We start from the raw sequence: 19,513 nt of genomic DNA, 5'->3' as shown, positions 1-19,513 counted from the left end.
GGATGGAGGTGGTATATGTCAACATTTTTTTCTAAATTTTTTTATTACCGTTTAGCTACGCTAGAAGCACCTAAAATCGATTTAAACATCAAGGTTTTAAAGTTTAAACAGACAGTCAATAATAAATTACAAATATTTTGAACATTTTTTTAGAGAAAAGTTCAAATTACACCCCTAATCTATTGAGTGAGTATGAATTACCCCCTAAACCCGAAAATCGGATATCTTCCACTCTCAACTATCAATACCGGATGAAAGCCCCCCGAGCAGCTTTGCAAGCGGTTTTGATCCTATGTCGTAGTCAAGTCAGCATTTTTTTATTAAAAAATCGATGGTCCCACCTATCAGATCTCTCTCCTCTCCATCTCTTTCCCATCTCGCCAGGGTTTCACTTATCGCACGATAATCGCGTGATTATCGCGGTTATCGCGCTTACCGCGGGGGTACGGTAGGGGAAACCGGCGATATGGTTTGGATGAATTTTGACCAAATTCAAAATTCTGGAAAAAAATTAAAAAAAATCATGGATATAGTCCTTGATTTGTAATTGCCAATGGTGAAGAAATTTTTTGAAATAGAGTAAGCTAAATTCAAATTTGAGAGCAAAACTGAAAAAGTTTACAAATTGGAAAAAGGAAGACAATATTGGGTCTTAAGTATCCTACATATTCTTCCAATTATTCTCAATTTCTAGTTTTCTACACATATTCAACTGTATTTTTTCCTATTTATTTTTCATTTACATGATTTCAGCTACACAGCCCGCAATAACCGTGTGAATATCACGGTTATCGCGATAAACCGTGCGATTATCGCGGTGAAATCGCGAAACCGCTGAGTTTTGAATTCGAATTTTTGGTTGTGATTTTTGTGCGATTTTAGACGATCATTGTGTGATTATCACAGTTATCGCGCTACCACGGGGTGGCGATGACCCCGGCCCAAACGATATGGTAAACCCTGCCTCTCGCACATCTCTCTCTCACACGCTAGATGCCGTGGAGGAGGTGCGCCAGCGGCTGCGTGCATCTCACGGTGGAAGCCGATGTCATGCCCAGAAATTCACGAACTTGAATTCCCAAGCGGAATGAGCATGAAAATCCCTGTCCAGTACCAGTCAAGGTACATAAGCGACAAAGTTGATACACGGATCCACGTCTTACAAACATAATAAAAAGTCTTATGTATACTACGGAAAGGTTAAAGCGAGCTAAACTAAACATCTTGACGCTCACAGCTAAACTAACCATTTTAAAGGTAAAACAAGAAAAAAAAATAGGATTAATCAATAAAACAATTTGAGTGAGTAAAATGAAATTTCTTTCTTATTAAAAAGTTTTGCAAATAACGAGCCAGCTTGGCACGTTTGAGCTCATTATCTTATCAAGCTAGCTCAGCTTAGCTCGTTAATGTTAACGAATTAAAAGGCTCGCGAGCTGGCTCATTAATGAGCTGTCTTATTTATATAATTTAATAATTTTACGTTTACCATTTTACCATATATGCATATGAACATAATAATAAACACTAACTAATAAAAACTCAATAAATACAAATAGTCTTAATGTAATTTAAAGAATAAGCACTAGTTAAGCACTAAGTATATAAAGATATAGTTATATCTTGTACGTTAAGCTCACGAGTTAAAAGACTAACTCGGGGATTGCTGTGCGCGATCACCCCTATCCCTCTCCTAACTAACACGCTCCTCTCCCCTTCCTCCTCTCTTCTTCTCTTTCTACTACACCATAAATTTTTAAAAAATAAAAAAAAACAAGTTCGAAAAAAAATAAAAAATAGAAAAAAAATCTAATACTCTTATTTATGTGCATAGACTCTATACCTATGTATAGACTCCATACCGTAAATTTTGCACGTATAAACTTTATGTATAGAAATACTATATATAAAAAATATTTGAATCCAAATTCAAATTTGAATCGGGTATATAAACTTTTTGAATGATAAACTTTTGGCATGTATAAACTTTATGCATAGAAATACTATATATAAAAAATATTTGAATCCAAATTCAAATTTGAATCGGGTAGATAAACTTTTGACTTATAAACTTTCGGCACGTACAAACTTTATGTATATAAATACTATATATATATATATATATATAAAATATTTGAATTCAAATTCAAATTTGAATCGGGTATATGAACTTTTGACTTATAAACTTTGGGTCTATATACTACTACCTCCGTCCCATAAAAATTGAATTTCTAGGGAATTAATAACATATTATGAGGATAGACAAATGACTACAATAACCTAATTTAATAAACACAGTACATGCACACATTACATATATAAACTTGATTAAAAGGAATGTTGAGATAATGTGTTAGAGATGGGATGGAAAGAAAGAAGATTACAAGGAAATGTAATCAGTTTAATGGGTCCCACATCAGTAGAAACACAACTTTTACAGGACAAAGGTTCAAAGGTAAAAATTCAATTTTTATAGGATGAAGGTAGTAGGTGTATAAACTTTAGATGTGTAAACTTAAGGTGTACAAACTTTAAGTGAATAAATTTATTAAAATAGAAAAGTAATGTGGTGTCAAAAAAGAAAACCACGTGAGAAATAGGATGATCGTGCGGGGCGAATGATCGCCCATTAGAATTTTCGGACTAACTCGACTCGACTAATTAAGATTCGAACTGTTCCAAATCAAAAGACAAAACACAGGAGACATATGAATATGTTACCCAACCTATTATAGGTGATAGGTGACAGAAATTGGTCGGTTCCGTGAAAACCAGACTTTTCGGGCTAGCCCGAGAACACCAACTGTTCTCTTTTATTGGTTCAACCGGATTATATCCGGATGCAATGGTTTTCAGGCGGTTTTCGCTTCGGTCTCCCCTCCGGCCCTCCCTACGTCCCGAGCCCCCGCCCCGTTCCTCCCCCACGCACGCGGAAGCGCAGCGGCGGCGGCACACCGCGGGTTGAGGCCACCGGCGACAGCGCTGCACGGCGCGGCGGGACTCCTCTCCTATTCTCGTTCCATCCCCACGTACGCCGAGGGAACCGGTTGACCCAGGTCTCAGCCCCGATTCCTGTCCTCCCCGGTCCAGTTCCCCCATTCGAAGCTAGGTATTTCCCCCGAAACCCTACAATTTCTGCCCATCCCCCTTCTATTTTGCATTGTTTTTTTGTGCCGGATTAGAAGAAATCCTAGTTTTATTCCGTGCTAATGAACGAATATTAGGCCGATTAGTTGCTATTATTCATACAAATTGTACAATTTCAGATCCGAGGAGAACTTGTTGCGCTGACCTGACCTGACCTGACCTGCTTTGTGAGTTCCATAGTTGGTCTTGGTTCATATGCAGCGGACATACGTAAATATTGGAACCAACGTCTCTAATAGCTAGCAACTAGACCGGTGATGTGTATCTGTAATGAACCTTTCTCTGTTTGTATGTACACCGAACAAATGATGTAGGAGTATTAGATAACAGAGATGAAGAATTATGCTTTGTCAGTATCTATCCTCCTGAGCATAAAGAAACAGCACATGTCTATGTTATTAGTGTATAAAACCTTTTCCCTTTCTGGATACCTCTAAATTTCTTTGTTGTCTAGCGAACAGATATATTGTACTAGTCAGTTGTTGTGAGAAGGAACACCTAGTTAGTATTAATATTTTTATGGTGCACACTACTGAATTTAAAAGATATATGTATAATGGTTCTAACAAGTGTGGTCAGTACATCATGATCACTTCAAATTATTTATTTAGACTAGATTGGAGTGAGTGGATGGCAGGCATGAATCCAAATGTGCCACCAGGAAGTGTTAAACTACTGGCAAACTCTGCTGATGGGAATGATTTGTGACATATTTGCTGATCATGTTGCAGCAGGTAGTCGCGCAAATTTATCCAGTCAGGGGTTTGATGAAGTCATATCAAGAAATTTGCCGCAAGAACCGGGCTGTGGGTACAGGACCACTTTAATAACCAATGGGATAAACTTAGGGGCACATACGGCACTTGGATTTAAACCCATCTATACAGAGGTGCCATTGATGGTGGCGAGTTTGTAGAAGCAATTTGAGGAGAAGGGGATGTTACAGTGATGCCTGCACTTTGGCTAAAGGTGCAAGTGCGGTGGGCCTCGTCACCTAACCCGCTGGGCTAGGCCACACGCCCACACCATAAACCCACAAATCCACCTAGAATTGGATTGATATCGGATTGTCTGGTGATCTGCGCCTTTATCAGTTCCGCCAAAATTTATCTGCCAAATACTTGACATTTTGAATGATTGGCTCGTCGTTTTGCTGTATAGCACACGCAGGCAATAATTTGAGTGTAGAAGCCACGACCTACTGAACATGACATATCACTGTATCTCCTTTTTTTGACAATATACCTCTTTAGTGATGGGTCTAAATTTAATTTGGTCTAGATTTGATCGATTTTTTTTATGCAACCGAAAAATGTGCCAGTATTGGCATTTGTGATTACCATCTACTTGTTTAATTACGCTGGATTTATAAACATGTTCAATTTATTGATTATCACCAACTGGTGGAACATAAACCTGCTATTTCTTTTCATGCAGATTTCTCCAGTACAATGAGCTGGAGATTTCCTCTTTTCGGGTATGTTATTGCCACCGAAAGCTTGTCGTTTGCTTTTCTAATTTCTGAGTCCTGACCTAGTCTCACAGAGCGTTTCAGCAATTGAGCTACCATTTCTATTCAATAGAAAATGCTATTTGTCTATCAGTACCAACCAACAGGCTTGATGTGATTCATAATCTTTAGTTCCTTTCTAAAAAGCCTTCAGATATTGATCCTCAGAGATTTGCTTGCTTTTGTTCCAAAAGTTTACTTTGTCATCCGAACGGAGTCACCAATCTACTACCCTGTCATTCCTTACGGTTGGCTCTTCAGTTAATTGAACTATAATATTATCATAAATAAATTAACGTGGCTATTTAAAATGATTTGCTGATTGCCTTTACGCTCACTTGAAAAATGTGCTCCTCTTGCTTCTTTGGCCCTGCTGAATGCTTGACAACAGCAGCTCGCAGCAGCAGCAACCTGATACAAATTTCCAGGACAACCCTACACAACCATGGTACCCTCCGTCTGTCCTTGGTTCATCTTCACATCCATCCCTGCCCAACTCGTCCAGTGGTAGTCCACATCAAAGAGCTTCTGATAATCCCCAATCATTGCGTGGTCAGCCATCTCCAGCTGAGGCTGCAGGGATAATTGCTCGCTTAAAGGACAAAAGGTTAGTGGCTATCCTTCTTTTCTGATGAGTTCCTTGTAGCTTTCTGTACACAAAGTTGTCTTTGTATTTATACCTTACCTGATCTGAACTGTGGCTTATGGGTTACAAATTGCAGCTGCTTTATTGCTTTTTTTACCCGAGTACTGTATGCATTTCATGTTTATATTAATAAGTGAGAGGTATTGGAATCTAACCAATAATATTAGAGAAATGAACTCTTTATAGTAATTTGGTTCATACAGCAATAGTGATACCAAGGTTGATATTTATAATCTTTCAATTGGTTATGAATGAGTTTTCGTAAAAAGTATATGTTATGAATGAAGATCTGCAAGCTTTTCAGAAGGCACGATAAATTTGCCAAGTCAGAGAGGATGTAAATAAGTGCTAAAAAGCAGTGCCTATGCATGGTTTGGTTGCTTTTTATAATCTCCAAATCTTTACTGTATGTGTATTTGCACAACATTTCCTTGTGGTCATATTTGTTTGGAATGCAAAACTGTTCTATATAATAGTGTCCTTTTTGGCAGTGTTGATGACTTGCAGAGACTGTTGAAAGACAAAGAGGCATACAATGCTTTCTTCAATTCACTCGATCAAGTTAAAACCCAGAACAATGTAAGATTATGCTGAGTATATTGTTGTTTGATAGTTCGATATTCATGTTGCTAGACATGGACTTTTTAAGTCAGACTAATTATGAATAAAATTTCTGGGTTCCCCCACTAGCTAAAATATCACATTGGAAACTGCTACACATAACTCCAAGCTATATGCTCCAATTAGTTTACTTTTGCTGGCCTTTGAATCTTTGGGTTGCAGCACATCTCCTGTGTGGTGTTGATATGACTTGGGAATTAACGTGGATGATTATTCTAGAAGTATTTATGTTCGGTGCTGACCACTTTTATCTTTGAATAGTTGACTTGTCTAGATGCTAGATCTTCACAAAATATTTCATCCTACATAGACATTCCTTAGAGCTTATCGTCAGTTTGCTCATTTTCTGTTCTTCCTTAATGTTTAGTTGCGGGATGAGCTTAGAAAGGAGACAGTGCAACTTGCAAGTGAGTTATTCCTTATTCGTATTTCTGTAAATCAGCATCCGTTGTTTTATTGGATTGGTTGAACTATGAAGAAGATATAAACTTATTAGCTATTATCGTTTCTAAATCAAATATGGTTGGATGTTGCAAACTTGCAGGGGATAATTTGGAAAAGGAACAGCGGATCTCGGAGATTAGGAATCAGGTTTAGTATTATCAGTTTCATCTCATAAACTAGAAATCACTGTAGCCATGTTGTGCTATTCATCATTATTGAAGAGATAATTAAAGAAACTTACATACAATTAAGATTTAAGACCATAATAATGGAAATTTTGTCTGCATGTCATAATTTATTTTTTTGCATTGACATTAGAATTGCATTTATTATTGTGCAGTGCACTATTATAAGAACTACAGAACTAGCTGCTGCTCAGGATAGGTTGGCTGATTTAGAAAGGCAAAGGGATGAGGTTATGAAGTCGTATTCCCCTGCTGCACTGCTCGACAAGCTCCAAAGTAAGTCTCTGAACAGCTGCATCATGTGCTCATTAATAAAATTATGTGCTTTATTATTTGTAACCGAATGTTATGTGCATTAGTGCACCAAATTCATGTCCATCTTTTGTATGCGTGCCTAGTATCTTAGTGTTTGAATGCATACTACACTCATGTAGTCATGATGTTAAACTGGCTTATTATGAGGTTAGGACTGGCATCAGCCAGCGTGATAGTGGTGTATATGTTAGTTCCATTTCAAGGAACCTTGATTAGTTCATTCTGACATTGTTTGAAGTCCAACCATGTAATGTTATTTCTGAAACACCCAAGGGCTGACATTTTCCTGCATTACCTCGGTGCTTGCTCAGAATTGATGGCGAAGTTAGATGAGGAGTCTGAGGAGCTGCATCAGAAGTTCCTGGAGGACATTGACCTCCCTACCTTTGTGCAGAAGCACAACAAGCTCCGAACTGCCTACCACAAGCAGGCATTGCTCCATCTCGCCGGCAAGACCTCGGTTCGCTGAGATCCGTCACCCTATTGTTGTATGTATCCCATTTTCCTGTATTCTGTACTGCGATAGGCTGTTTATAAGTGCTGCTTAAAATTGTAGAGCTTGCCAAACATCATATTTGGACTGCATGTAGTATTTAAAGCGTGAATTCATCATCATGTCATGGTTTTCACTTGTATCTTGCATGTTGCCATTTATATCGAGCCGATTTTTTTAGCCTGCTCTTTCCTTTTTCAATTTACCATAATGTCAAAATGGCCCCTAGTGCATCCTTGGTGGGTGCCTTGAACGTCTGATGATATGCCTTATTGCCTTTCAGCCTCATCTTTTAACTTATGTTTATACTTATAAGTCAAAATTTAAATTTTCAACTTTAAATTTAAAGTTGATTTTGAGGTTTTTTTCATCATAGTTTATTTTTCAGCCTTTGCTTTTAGATCGCTAAGAACATTTATATAAAAGTTTTATTTACAAATTATTTTTCGTTTGCAAATATACCGTGAAACAATGGCATCCTTTCGTACTCCAACTGTCCCATAATATTACAATCTAGGATTGGATGAGACGTTTCATAGTACAATGAATCTGGACATGTATCTGTTCAGATTCGTTGTAGTATGAAACGTCCCATCCAGTCCTAGGTTTTAATATTATGGGACGGAGGGAGTAGATGGCAATATCTTCGCAGTTCCCCTGCCTACTCAACACCCTCTGTCTATCTTCTTCACCTATACTCAACAGTGTAGGGTTATATCCTGTCTCGTGATACTTCTTTCGTTCTAGAAAAATAATCAAGTCCACTGTAAATTTGGATAAGCATCTTAGTCAAATTCATATATAGGATTTGATTCTTTTTGAGACAAAATGTCGTGCATATATAGTAGACAGGGAGAGAGCCTTTTGCTGAATGGAACACTTCTCTTGAGATGAAATGGAAAGTGTTAGATGATGGAGCTAGATAAGACTACTATAGCATGTCACTGAACCATGTTATAGCAAGAGAAAAGGATATCATTCCCTCCCGTCATAATTAGATCATGTTCTGGATAATATTTGATAAAATTTTCATAGTCCGATAAATTTTAAAATACTAGTGCCGTTGCCATCCTTACCCATGATTAAGGATTCCTTGAGATTAGATAGGAAAAAATGGTAATGCTTGAAATTAACGGCAAGAAATCATCTAACCCCCCCCCCCCCCCCCCCCCCCCCCCCCAATGTTATCCTAGGACCTTTGCTGTCGTTCACTCTGTCGTACACAACAAAAACAAAATAATCCATGCATGCGAAATTCAAACATTCAAACCCCCCGGCCTCTACGCCTTCCAAATTTATCCATTCCAACGGCACGTAACGACGGATGGAGACTGGAGAGACGAGCGTTCGGCAGGAGGAGTCTGTGAGTTAGTTTGTTTCGCGGAAAAAATTTTCTATATAAAAGTTGTTTTAAAAAAATCATATTAATTTATTTTTGAAGTTTAAAATAGTTTATACTCAATTAATCATATGCTAATTGCTCACCTCGTTTTTGCGTATCTTCCCAATCTTCTCTTTCCCTCTCCTCTTCCCAAGTTTTGGTCACAATTTCCCCAAACTCGCATCGTTTCTATTCCCGCCATTCCAACAAACTCACAGACGGGTTCACGCTAGGGATGAAAACGGAGCGGATAGTTTCCGTCTGCTCCGGATAAAAACGGATACGGATACCTTTCGGATCGGATAGTTCGGATACGAATACGGATATGGTATCGAGGTTTCCGTCGGATACGTATAATAATTCAGATATCTGGTGAACAGTGCTATTCGGATGTCCGCAGAAGCCATGGGATATATCTCATTTCTTTTTAACTCTATAACCTTCAATATACCTTTATAGATTTTTATAGTAGTTTATCTCTTAACACTAGTCCATACTATTAATATTATTTAAATTTTAAAAAATATTTATAAATTATACTTCATTTTATATAAAATGAGCTAATTATATATGTTGATATTTGTTCTAGAAGTTGAGTTGGTTTCGTGTTGCATGAAAAAAGTGTTTCCGTATTTGTGTCCGATCATATTCGATTCTTATTTGTATTCGAGATAATCCGTATTTGAGCTATTCGTATTCGTTTTCGTATACAATAAAAAAAATGAAAATGGATATAGTGTATTATCCGTTCGTATCCGCTCCGTTTTCATCTCCGTATCGGCTCCGTTCTCATCTTTAGTTCACACCGCCAATAACAGGTGGGCCCCACAGTGACGTCACAGGAAGCTGACCCACCTGTCATCGAGAGCCCACTCAGCACGTCCGTACTCCAACCCACTACCCCCACCACCCAACCCAACCTCCCTCCCTCGCGTGCGCAATGACCTACACAACTCCTCACGCACAATCCGGGCCCGCACGTCAGTGGGGTCACAGAGTGGGCTGGGTAACCGAGTGCGTGGCGGAGAAATCTACTAGTACTTGTATATCTGACTTCTCTTCTCCTCCTCTTCCGATAAACCCTCATCGTCAGTTCGTCACCCACCGTCGCCTCGGGGAAACCGCGCCAGTGAGAAGGCATCAAGCCGTCAAGCACAGCCAGCTACTAGCCATGGTGACGACGCGGGGGATGGCCGCGACGGCGTCGGCTGCGGAAGGGTACGAGAGGGAGAGGGAGGCGAGGATCCAGGAGAACATGGAGCGGATGCAGAAGCTGGGGATACGTGATCTTGCCAACCGCTTCAACCAGTCCGCGACCGGTTTCGCCGGCGGCGGGAGCTGGAGCGGGAGCGATCGCTGGAGGCGGAAGGTGCCTGTGACGGCGGGACCCGCATCCCCATCGCCTGCTCGTCGGTCACTCAGGTTCGGAGTGATTCCTCTTGGGGGAAGTTTCCATTTTGTGGGGTTTATGCAGAAACTGTTGGTGCAATTAGCGGACTAATGTTGATTGGTGATGGATTGACAAAATTTCTGTGCTTGTGGCGGTTTCAAAAATCTTTTTTTAATGCTGTTTATATATTTTTTCATTCCTTTTTTTTCTTTTTCTGCAATCGGTGCTTGGAGCGGACTGCCGTTGATTGTTGATGGATTGAGAAATTTCTCTGTGTGTGGCAGGAAAATCTTTCTATTATGCAGTTTAATTAATTCTTTTGTATATATATTTGTATCTATGGTTCAACTAATTAATCTTCTATTAGAGTCCTTTTGGAGTTTCGAAAATTAATATCCATTGCGCTATGACTAGGACTACTGACAGTTCTTGTTCATCACTTCATGCAATTTTGTTGCTTCTGTTTTTCTCCATTCTTTCTAGACTCTATATGCATTTCACTTCAAATATTTTAGTTTTAAGTTTACTGTGCTCTTAATATCTTGTGGCGTACCTGTCTTGTCATAATCGGTGTAGTTGAAAAAATGTTGCCTCCGTTGACTAGCCACTACATAATCCCATAACTGTACCCTGTGATCCGCATTCATAATCTTCACATCATCGAATGTTAAAGGGAGATTCGGTTGTAAGGCGATGCCTTTGTGCTAAAACCGGTTTCTATTAGGATTTTTCGCATAGTTTATTTGCCACGAATTTAAATTTCGATGTGTTAATATGTCGTTTACATGAAGAATAATTTATTTATATATTGATTAAGTTTAGGTTGGTTGATACGCATTTCCTTCAATATTACCCTCTAATGGTTTGCATATAAATGGCTCCTTTACTGAACAATATGAATTATCTTGTTTTTTTAACACATGTTTAATTTAGGCTGAAGAGCCTAGATCCTGTTAACTACTGCGAGATTCGGACAAGAAAGGGCAAGGATGTTGAAGGTGGAAGCTCTGTTCCAATTGAGGTTGGGTCCGAGGAAGAAGTTAACGCAGAAGATGCTGCTCCGGTCGCTAAGGAGGATCAGGGCCATTCAGAGGCTATCCAGGATGAAGATGCTGACCACCACCAAGTGAATGACCCCGCTGATGATGATGGTGACGAGGATGACAGGGAGTCTGTGGTGACGTCTAGTTCTCAGGATTGTGAGGTTAATCTAGAAGACATTATTGGGTGTGCCACTTCATCTAAGCCGGCTGGCCCAAAGAAGAGAAAGTTGATCGAACGAAAGCCCTGACTGTATGTGTTGCGAGAGCTAGCTTGATCAGGTCCCGTTCCAACAGATCATGAACAGCCTGATCTTATGAGCATGACAGTCTCTTTTTGGTGCCCGTGCCCCGTGAACGATCTGTCAGTATCTTTTGCCGAGGAAAGACAGGTTTATTGGACCAGTGTGTTTCAGTTCATTTGCACGTACGTGCTGTGTGTTAGTGTCATCATCGTTGGCTAGGCAATTGTGGCGCACGCTCTTTTGCTCGAAACTTTTATGGCTGTGCCAACTGCCAAGTATGGTTCTGCTTGATGATATAAGCTTATAATAATGCTCTATGAATCACAATAGGCTACATATATATTCAGCCTAATGCTTTATTTCGTTCGTATATGCTTATCGGGGGCAGGGGTTCACTTTCTCGTTTTCGGCCTTGTATCGGGCAGTGCCGTCGGAAATTTCAGTCCGAAATTTTTGAAATTTAGAACAAAATTTAGTCAAATTTGAACAAATATCTATCTATCTATTATATACTAAAAGTCCATCAAACTCTCTACAAACGCTCCAAAGCCACCATGTGGCACTCCTACAAACGCTCTCAAGCCGCCACATGGCACAGTTTAATCTCACCGTCGATTTTCACTTAAATTGGTGGACCCGTTATTTTACACCATTAAATTAGATTTATTATTAAAATAATAACTTCCTCCTGCATATACAATACAAACAGTACTACCGTTACCGTTCGTACGTACGATTGATTTACCGGAAGGAAAGCACTATGTGTCTATGGTACCGTAGGAAAAAAATTGACGGTTTTTAGAATAGCTTTTTCTACAAAATATAAAGATCTATATTACTCCCTCCGTCCCATAATAAGAGTAGTTGTGGGTTTTAGTGTTCAACTTTGACCATCCGTCTTGTTTGAAATATTTTTATGATTAGTATTTTTGTTGTTATTAGATAATAAAATATGAATAGTACTTTACGTGTGACTTAACTTTTAAAATTTTTTTATAAATTTTTCAAATAAGACGGACGGTCAAACGTTAGGGACATAAACTTTAGCTGCACTTATAATGGGACAGAGGGAGTACTTCACAAATATAAATATGTAGTTAAACTATGATCTATAATAAAAATATATAATATCCAATCAACATTCTTTAAACCATCTTTTAGATTACTTTTAGGTTTAAAAAACATGCGACCATGATACCATCGGGGAAAAAATTGACGGTCTTTAAAATACTATTTTCCTACAATATAATATAATGACCTTACCTACTGTTGACGGAAGGAAGAAAAGCACGTAGATAAAAAAGGACAAAGCCAAAAAAACATACGTATGTGATACTGTTGGGAAAATATTAACCTTCTTTAAAATAGGATTGTTCTACAATATAAAGATAAAATATATTACTTCAGAAATATAAAATATGTAGTTAAACTAAGATCTATAATAAAATATATAAAATATCCAATCAACGTTCTTTAAACCGTATTTTAAATTATTTTAGATCAGATATCTAATTTGTGATCATGATGTATTATTTAAACTAAATTATAAAATTTATATTGTGATCTTAAATACATCACGACACATTGGACCGACATATAATAGTTAGTTGTATGATAATTTTTCAAAACAAATTCACATCATATTTTAGGGTGTGAAATATCACTACACAAATATACAATCTAATTTAAATCTACATATGTTAAGAAAAAATGAAAACATCACAATTTAGTTATGTTTTTTAAAGTATGTCTGAGATTTAATTGTAATTTGTTTGAGATTAAGATTCTCAAAGTATTTTTTTTTGGATATTTTCAGAACTATTTAATTGATATTTGAGAAGTGGGTAGCATACATGCTGCATATATATAAAAAAACTATCAACAATATTTCCTGCTAATGATCTTGCTATAATCCATTATGAGATCTATGGGCACATATTTTTTTTGCCAAATATTTTTAACACAAATGAAGAGTGAAACAACATGCATAATAAACTACTCATGATATATTTTCAGGCATAATTGATGGATATATGCCATAAACTTCACTGACGTGACTATGAGTTGAAAACATAGACACTAAACTATAGATATTTGTTAAAATATAATCAATAATATGGTGCTCTGGATATTATCGTGGTGTTATGCATATTTAATTATAATTTTTTAAAACATCATCGAATGATTAACCTCATTCATTTTCAATAGTGAGTATTTTATCTATATGATAAAAATTTGTGTAATAATGATGAATACCAAAAACAAATTGTGTCTACACTAAACCACAAATACACTGAAAACAATAAAAAGAACTATCTTGATCACCTCCATCTTCTCTTTGTCCTTTCCTAAAGGGCACCAAGCATGGACAATAGAGTTCGCTATATAAGTATATAGCATGGAACATACAACTAAGTTAAGGTGGCCGCGGTAGCTAATAGTGCTCAACTTTTTACTTATCGATGCAATAATTTATGAGCACGCAATCATGAATTAGATATTAAAATTGTGATCCAAGCTGATATTGAGGAACACAACTATAGTGATGCAGGACCCATATTTCAAGGCAATAAAGAAAGAAAGTCTTGGCGGCTACGATCGGTTTTATCTATTAGAGTAGCATTCATGTTTAACTTTAATGGTGCTATCCCATTAATGGATAGAAGTAACGGTATTTTTACCATATTTATATATTGATTTACAAATAAGTGAGACATGAAAACCAAGTAGTGGATATTTGTACTGTATTAATGATGTATTGTGATTATTTTATTGGCACATATGCAACTTCATCTTTCTCAGCTTTATTAAAAATAAAATAAGTAGTACTACCTCTGTCCCATGATAACTGTATTTTTAGGATTTGAATTTGTCCCAAAATAATTGTCACAATAGAGTACTAATGATACCATTAATCACATCTCATCCAAATTTATTCTTATTTTACCCTAACTACCATTTCATTCTTACATATAAACCGTTTAATAAAGGGTAATATATGCTAAATGACTTAGAATTACAATTAATTTGGGACAGAGATAGTAGCGATTTATATGTTACTCGGTAAAAGTGTTTTTATTTAAATTTGAGAAATATTCCTATCATTTAATATCAATATGATTTTTTTCACATTCTTTTTATAAAAACAATCAACAAGATTCCTGCGCATCCGTGCGGGCTGCCTTCCCAGTTACTAAAATTTATGAAAAATTTTTAAAAAATGAAAATCTCAGCCGAAATAATATCGTATCGGAGGGGGTCAAAAATGACCGAAATTTTAGTCCGAAATGTCAATTAAACCCTGATCGGGGGCACCGGATTCTTGTTGTTCTGTTGTGAAAGCTTTGAATTCCTGATGAAATCCATCACGTTCATCTTTAAAATTGCAAGTATAAGGTTGACATACATTTTGACAAACTAAACAACAGTTTATAGAGGAATCAACATCACCAAATAGAAGGGCAAACAACAAGTAAATAGCCTCAAAATTGATAACTTTCAAGGTAAGGTGTGCGTGCCTGATGTACTATTGGTGACACTGGCTGGAATATACCCAGAGAACATGTTTTCTTTTAGTAGTAGATATACTCCTATATCGTAATTCCTGTGAGATCTCCAATCAAACTCGTCAATCCTCCATGGAACTTATTCCATGATGATCAAGTCCCTGTAGCATTATTTTGCAGGCTTTCAGAAAAGTTGGAAATCTTCCAGATGATACTGTTGTTACTTAGACTTCCAAGATTTCTCATCCCAAAGCATTATGGAAATTCTCCATCCAAAATAATGTTGGCTAAATCCAACTCAACTAATAATTTCAATTTGCAGATATAAAATGGAATACGACCTTTGATGTTGTTTGAGGCTAGAGATTTATGACATGTTGCTGCTTGTGTTCCTTCCGGATGAGGATGCGCGGCGTACGTGGTGCGGCCACAAGGGGCGGCGGCGGCGGCGAACGCGGGCGGGTGATGGGTGGCGACTGGCGAGTGGCGTGGGCGGTGTGGGTGGCAAGCGACAAATCGACGAGCGGCGCGGGCGGCTATAGGGTTCTTCGAGTCTTCCAACGGCATGGGCGGAGATTGGCGTCATTAGCTTTTTCGGTTTGCATGCGTGAGAAAAAAAAGATCTGATCGAGAGCTAGGATTTTGGTCTTTGCCTGTTTTCATCTTTTCTTATTGGGTTTATTTATGGGCTTCGAGTGTCGTTTTTGGGCTTTTGGCTACAGGTGCTCATGGGCTGTACTAGATCTTTAAGGCTAATGAGTCAGCTCGCAAGCTAGCTGTTTATCTCTAGTCAAATTTTGCTATATGAACTGCTTATGTGTGGTTTTAGTCCTAGAACACTGCCCAAACTCATTTTTAGCGAAAAACACTCTATAAACGTGGTAATTTACCAGTGGACACCGTGCCGATTAAAATAATTATTTTCGGTTGAAAAGGAGAGAGAAATCATGTGAAATATCAAAAATGCCCTTGGGCTCTATCTCCTATCTTTCTTCTCATCTCTCTCTATATTCTCTCTTAGAGACGCATGGGGCGGCGTCGGTTGCCGGGGCTTGAGCTCGTCACGGCGGAGGAGATGGTGAGGACGACGGCCGGCGGAGTGGAACAGGGCATCGGCTACGGCGTAGCGGAGCTGGCGGCCGAAGCAGGTGGGCGAGCGCGCGGTGGCCGGCGGGGTGGAGTTGGGCGCGTCGGCGACGGCGGGCGATCGCACGGCGGCTGGCGGGGCGGGGCGGAGCGGAGCGGCGTCGGGAGAACGGGGGATGAGGCCGGCAGGAGAGGGGGGTAGGATACAGCTGTGCCGGCAGGAGAGGGGGAAGAGGCGACCGCCGCTCTGTCCAGCCGCCCACCGCCGCGATTCTCGCATGCCGCTAGCTGCCGTCGTCGCCGTGGTAGCTGAAGAAGAGAAGAGAATAAAAGAAAAAAGAAAAGAGAAAAGAGAAGGAAAAGGAGAAGAGAAGAGAAAAGAGAAGGAAAAGGAGAAGAGAGATAGGAGATAGAGCTGACATGTGGTCCCAAGGGCATTTTTGATATTTCACGCAATTTCTCTCTCCTCTTTAACCGGAAATTATTATTTTGATCGGCGCAGTGTCCACTGGTAAATTACCACGTCTATGAAGTGTTTCCCCCAAAAGTGAGTTTGGACAGTGTTCTAGGGCTAAAACCACACATAAGCAGTGTCCTATAGCAAAATTTCCCTTATTTCTAACAAGCTAAAATGACAACTCGACGACGATCTTTTCGTCCGCCCCAGCTACCTGGTAGCATGTTATTTGGGTGATCAAAAATTCGAGGTCTGGCGCGCGGAGAGCGGTGTGATCATCGAACTGGGTTGTTGTGCGACCGAAGCTGCAAGGACGCCAAGTTGTGCGCGCTGGCGGTGCGGCGCATCGGCCACATGCGCGGCGCGAGAACTTTTTTTTTTTTTTCAAACGGTCAGACCGTTGCCGATGTTTGATATAAAGAAGAAGGTGCCCCATTTTAAGAAGAAAACGGAACCAAAACCTTACAATGCACAGTTAATTAGGGGAAATTGTGCGAAAACCACAACCACGACACTCTAACTAACTTAAGGTAACAAGACCGTGAAAATGGCGGAGCCCAAAACAGTCATCGATAAAAACCTTATTGTAAGCGATACAAAAGCTTCGACTTCGCGAGGCGAGTGTTATCGTGCTGCCGTGCGCACGCGGGGCACGGCAAGGCACACGGCAACGTCCGTTCGTCCAACGTACGTGCTGGTGTCGTGGTGGACAAGCGTGCTTCATGGTGATGGTCGCGGAGTATGCGCGCTGTTAATAATATGCCCTAAAGGCAATCATAGAGATGATTGTATCATATACTATGTTTACATATTTATCCGACATTGTTCCTTGAAATAGATAACTCTTTATTAGTTAATGAATATGTGATTCTTTCATGAGACTCTTTATGTTGTTTGTAACTATTTCTAAAGGATCCCTGATCAAATATCATATGTGGAACAAATATGTTTATATGGTCAGCACATGTATTAATTGATGATCATGTCTCATGGATCATGGTATAGAGATACCAAATTAATAATGTGGACACATGTTGGTGAACATGTTGTTGGATAGACCCAACATGAGACACTGCAAGAGCCATATGTGTTGTGTCATCAGTGATCTCATTTAGTGTTGGTGTTGAATCCTTAGACCTGAGATTATCATGGTTCTCAACATGTGTAGTAGCTTACTTAGGGACTGCTAAACGCTACTCCGTAAATGGGTAGCTATAAAAGTAGTTTTCGGGTATGCTATGAAACATGTAGTGGGATATGAATAATCAAGATGGGATTTGCCCCTCCTATGGAGAGATATCTCTGGGCCCCTCAATGTTGCAGATTATGGAAGTGCATGGCCATGCCAAAGGTGATTGAGGAGTCAATCACAAGTTATATAATCTATCAACAGGTTCGAGTGAATGATTGAGCTATTAGAGGATGACACATATCTAGCCTTGAGCTTAATTGATATCGTGAGGCAAAGGGGTTCATACAAGTATACAGTAGAGGTTCAGCCGATATGATATTTATGTATGCCCGGTGGGTCAATACGTTCTGCTAGGAGCCGCTGTTGACGCGTGGACCGAAAAGGAGTTTTCGGGTTACAGCCGAGTATATATGAACCTATAGGGTCGCACGCTTAATGGGCCGGAATAAGGGGATTGGATAGAGATCCAATATGAGCTTAATTTGGATGGAGATCCGAATAGGAGTCCTACGAGCCTTGGAGGCCCGAGTGATGGATCCTATATATTCGTGAGGGGTGTGACCGGCGGAGGCATTGCATCACGTGAGAAACCCTAGCCGTCACTTTCCTCCCCGAGCAAAACCCGAGCCGCGCGCGGGTGCTAGCACATCTGCGCGTGGCGTTCCGTCCCTGTACGTGTGGATACCGGTAGAGGCGCCGCTGGTTTGCGGTACTGATCGGCGTGGGAGTACGGCGAGGAGAACGCACGAGGAGGAGATGGTCGAGCCGGTGCGATCGACTACTTCCTCTACGCGAGAGTTCCTTCGACTTCTCAGCGTCTTCTTCCGCTGCACAGCGCGTCGAGTGGTAACGATCTATGATCTAATACTTGTATGGTAACGATCTATCGTTTACGCGATAGAAAATTTTGATTTATGCTATCGTAGCCTACGCGTATCCCAACAGTGGTATCAGAGCCGCCTTGTATAGTTGATGTGCGGGTGTAGTAGATGAGATCTATTATGTTGTATATGAGTTCTTAGGTGATCGGAACATGAGATGAACCGATAGCCGCATGGGTTGATGAGATCAATCGGTATGTGTGTTGGTGACTTCACTTGAATGTCTAGTACTCACCAAGACCGAGCGCGATTGTGTTCATCGGATAGTCCGATGTCCACTGGAACCGCACGCCAATGAGAAAAACGAGCCAATGAGATTGACTCGGTTTCGACATAATTTGATTACGCCGTTAAGGTTTTCACCACCATGTGCGTTGCCCCTTAGATTTCGCTTGGGGTTTTTATATCTATCTTACTTTATTGCTGTTATATATTTAATATGACATGGTAGGATAGATTCCCTCAGAAAAATTAAGTGTAATTTATGCTCTTCCAATAATTGCACCTATTACGGTTGTGATCATAAGTGATGGGTTTGCCATAGCAAAGTGTCACTTTTTATCATGATAAAATAGGATAGATGTCGGATATCTATATGCGGAGATTATTGGTCTACTTGACAAGGTTATCAAAACAGTTTTGGACCTTGGGGCATAGGTTGGGTTGGACATGGAGATGTCACCCCAACAGCACAAGAGTCACATATGATATGATTAGCAAGGTGTTGCTTACCTATTTTGATAGTTGTCTAGCTGTGATGCCAAAGCTCACTAGACACTAATAAAATGAGGATCTTGACTCACTATGTTACTAGAGGGAATTTTGTTTCACAATACATAGTGGGAGTATCTTTTGTTAAATTGTTTAATGAAAGGTTAAATGTAAACATGGTGCTAATTTTGCATACATATATTTCTATTGTAGATCATGGCAGCTCCTGCAGCATCCAATTTTAACTTGCGGTCTATTATTGA

General features: G+C 39.4%; 2 protein-coding genes across 5 annotated transcripts; both read left to right on the top strand.

Annotated features, from left to right (window-relative positions):
* The first annotated feature begins 2,841 nt into the window (after nt 1-2,841).
* LOC127766194 (vacuolar protein-sorting-associated protein 37 homolog 1-like) lies at nt 2,842-7,483 on the top strand. 4 transcript variants are annotated; one of them, XM_052291272.1, is made up of 9 exons: nt 2,842-3,109; nt 3,267-3,314; nt 4,585-4,624; nt 5,052-5,264; nt 5,795-5,882; nt 6,292-6,331; nt 6,469-6,515; nt 6,709-6,829; nt 7,180-7,483. In XM_052291272.1, the coding sequence occupies exons 3-9, from the start codon at nt 4,599-4,601 to the stop codon at nt 7,335-7,337; spliced, it is 693 nt and encodes a 230-aa protein (XP_052147232.1). In that variant the 5' UTR covers nt 2,842-3,109; nt 3,267-3,314; nt 4,585-4,598; the 3' UTR covers nt 7,338-7,483. The 4 variants fall into 4 exon arrangements, with proteins under 4 accessions (XP_052147232.1, XP_052147230.1, XP_052147231.1 ...); XM_052291270.1 differs by having other exon boundaries at nt 2,843-3,109; nt 5,049-5,264; XM_052291271.1 differs by lacking the exon at nt 3,267-3,314 and having other exon boundaries at nt 2,843-3,109.
* Nucleotides 7,484-9,779: 2,296 nt separating this feature from the next.
* LOC127766195 (uncharacterized) lies at nt 9,780-11,777 on the top strand. Its single transcript, XM_052291273.1, has 2 exons — nt 9,780-10,164; nt 11,066-11,777. The coding sequence occupies exons 1-2, from the start codon at nt 9,914-9,916 to the stop codon at nt 11,421-11,423; spliced, it is 609 nt and encodes a 202-aa protein (XP_052147233.1). The 5' UTR covers nt 9,780-9,913; the 3' UTR covers nt 11,424-11,777.
* Nucleotides 11,778-19,513: the final 7,736 nt, after the last annotated feature.

Source organism: Oryza glaberrima, chromosome 3 (assembly GCF_000147395.1).
Source record: "Oryza glaberrima chromosome 3, OglaRS2, whole genome shotgun sequence".
Taxonomy (NCBI): domain Eukaryota; kingdom Viridiplantae; phylum Streptophyta; class Magnoliopsida; order Poales; family Poaceae; genus Oryza; species Oryza glaberrima.
Note: the sequence above shows the minus strand (reverse complement) of the source record. Positions and strands in the feature narration are given on the sequence as shown.

Excerpts from the sequence above, each read along its gene's own strand:
- LOC127766195 (XM_052291273.1), top strand. The coding sequence starts at position 9,914 with ATGGTGACGACGCGGGGGATGGCCGCGACGGCGTCGGCTGCGGAAGGG. Across the intron at positions 10,165-11,065 it reads CCTGCTCGTCGGTCACTCAG|GCTGAAGAGCCTAGATCCTG; the intron begins GTTCGGAGTGAT and ends TGTTTAATTTAG.
- LOC127766194 (XM_052291269.1), top strand. The coding sequence starts at position 4,599 with ATGAGCTGGAGATTTCCTCTTTTCGG. Across the intron at positions 6,332-6,468 it reads GGAGACAGTGCAACTTGCAA|GGGATAATTTGGAAAAGGAA; the intron begins GTGAGTTATTCC and ends GCAAACTTGCAG. Across the intron at positions 6,516-6,708 it reads TCTCGGAGATTAGGAATCAG|TGCACTATTATAAGAACTAC; the intron begins GTTTAGTATTAT and ends ATTATTGTGCAG.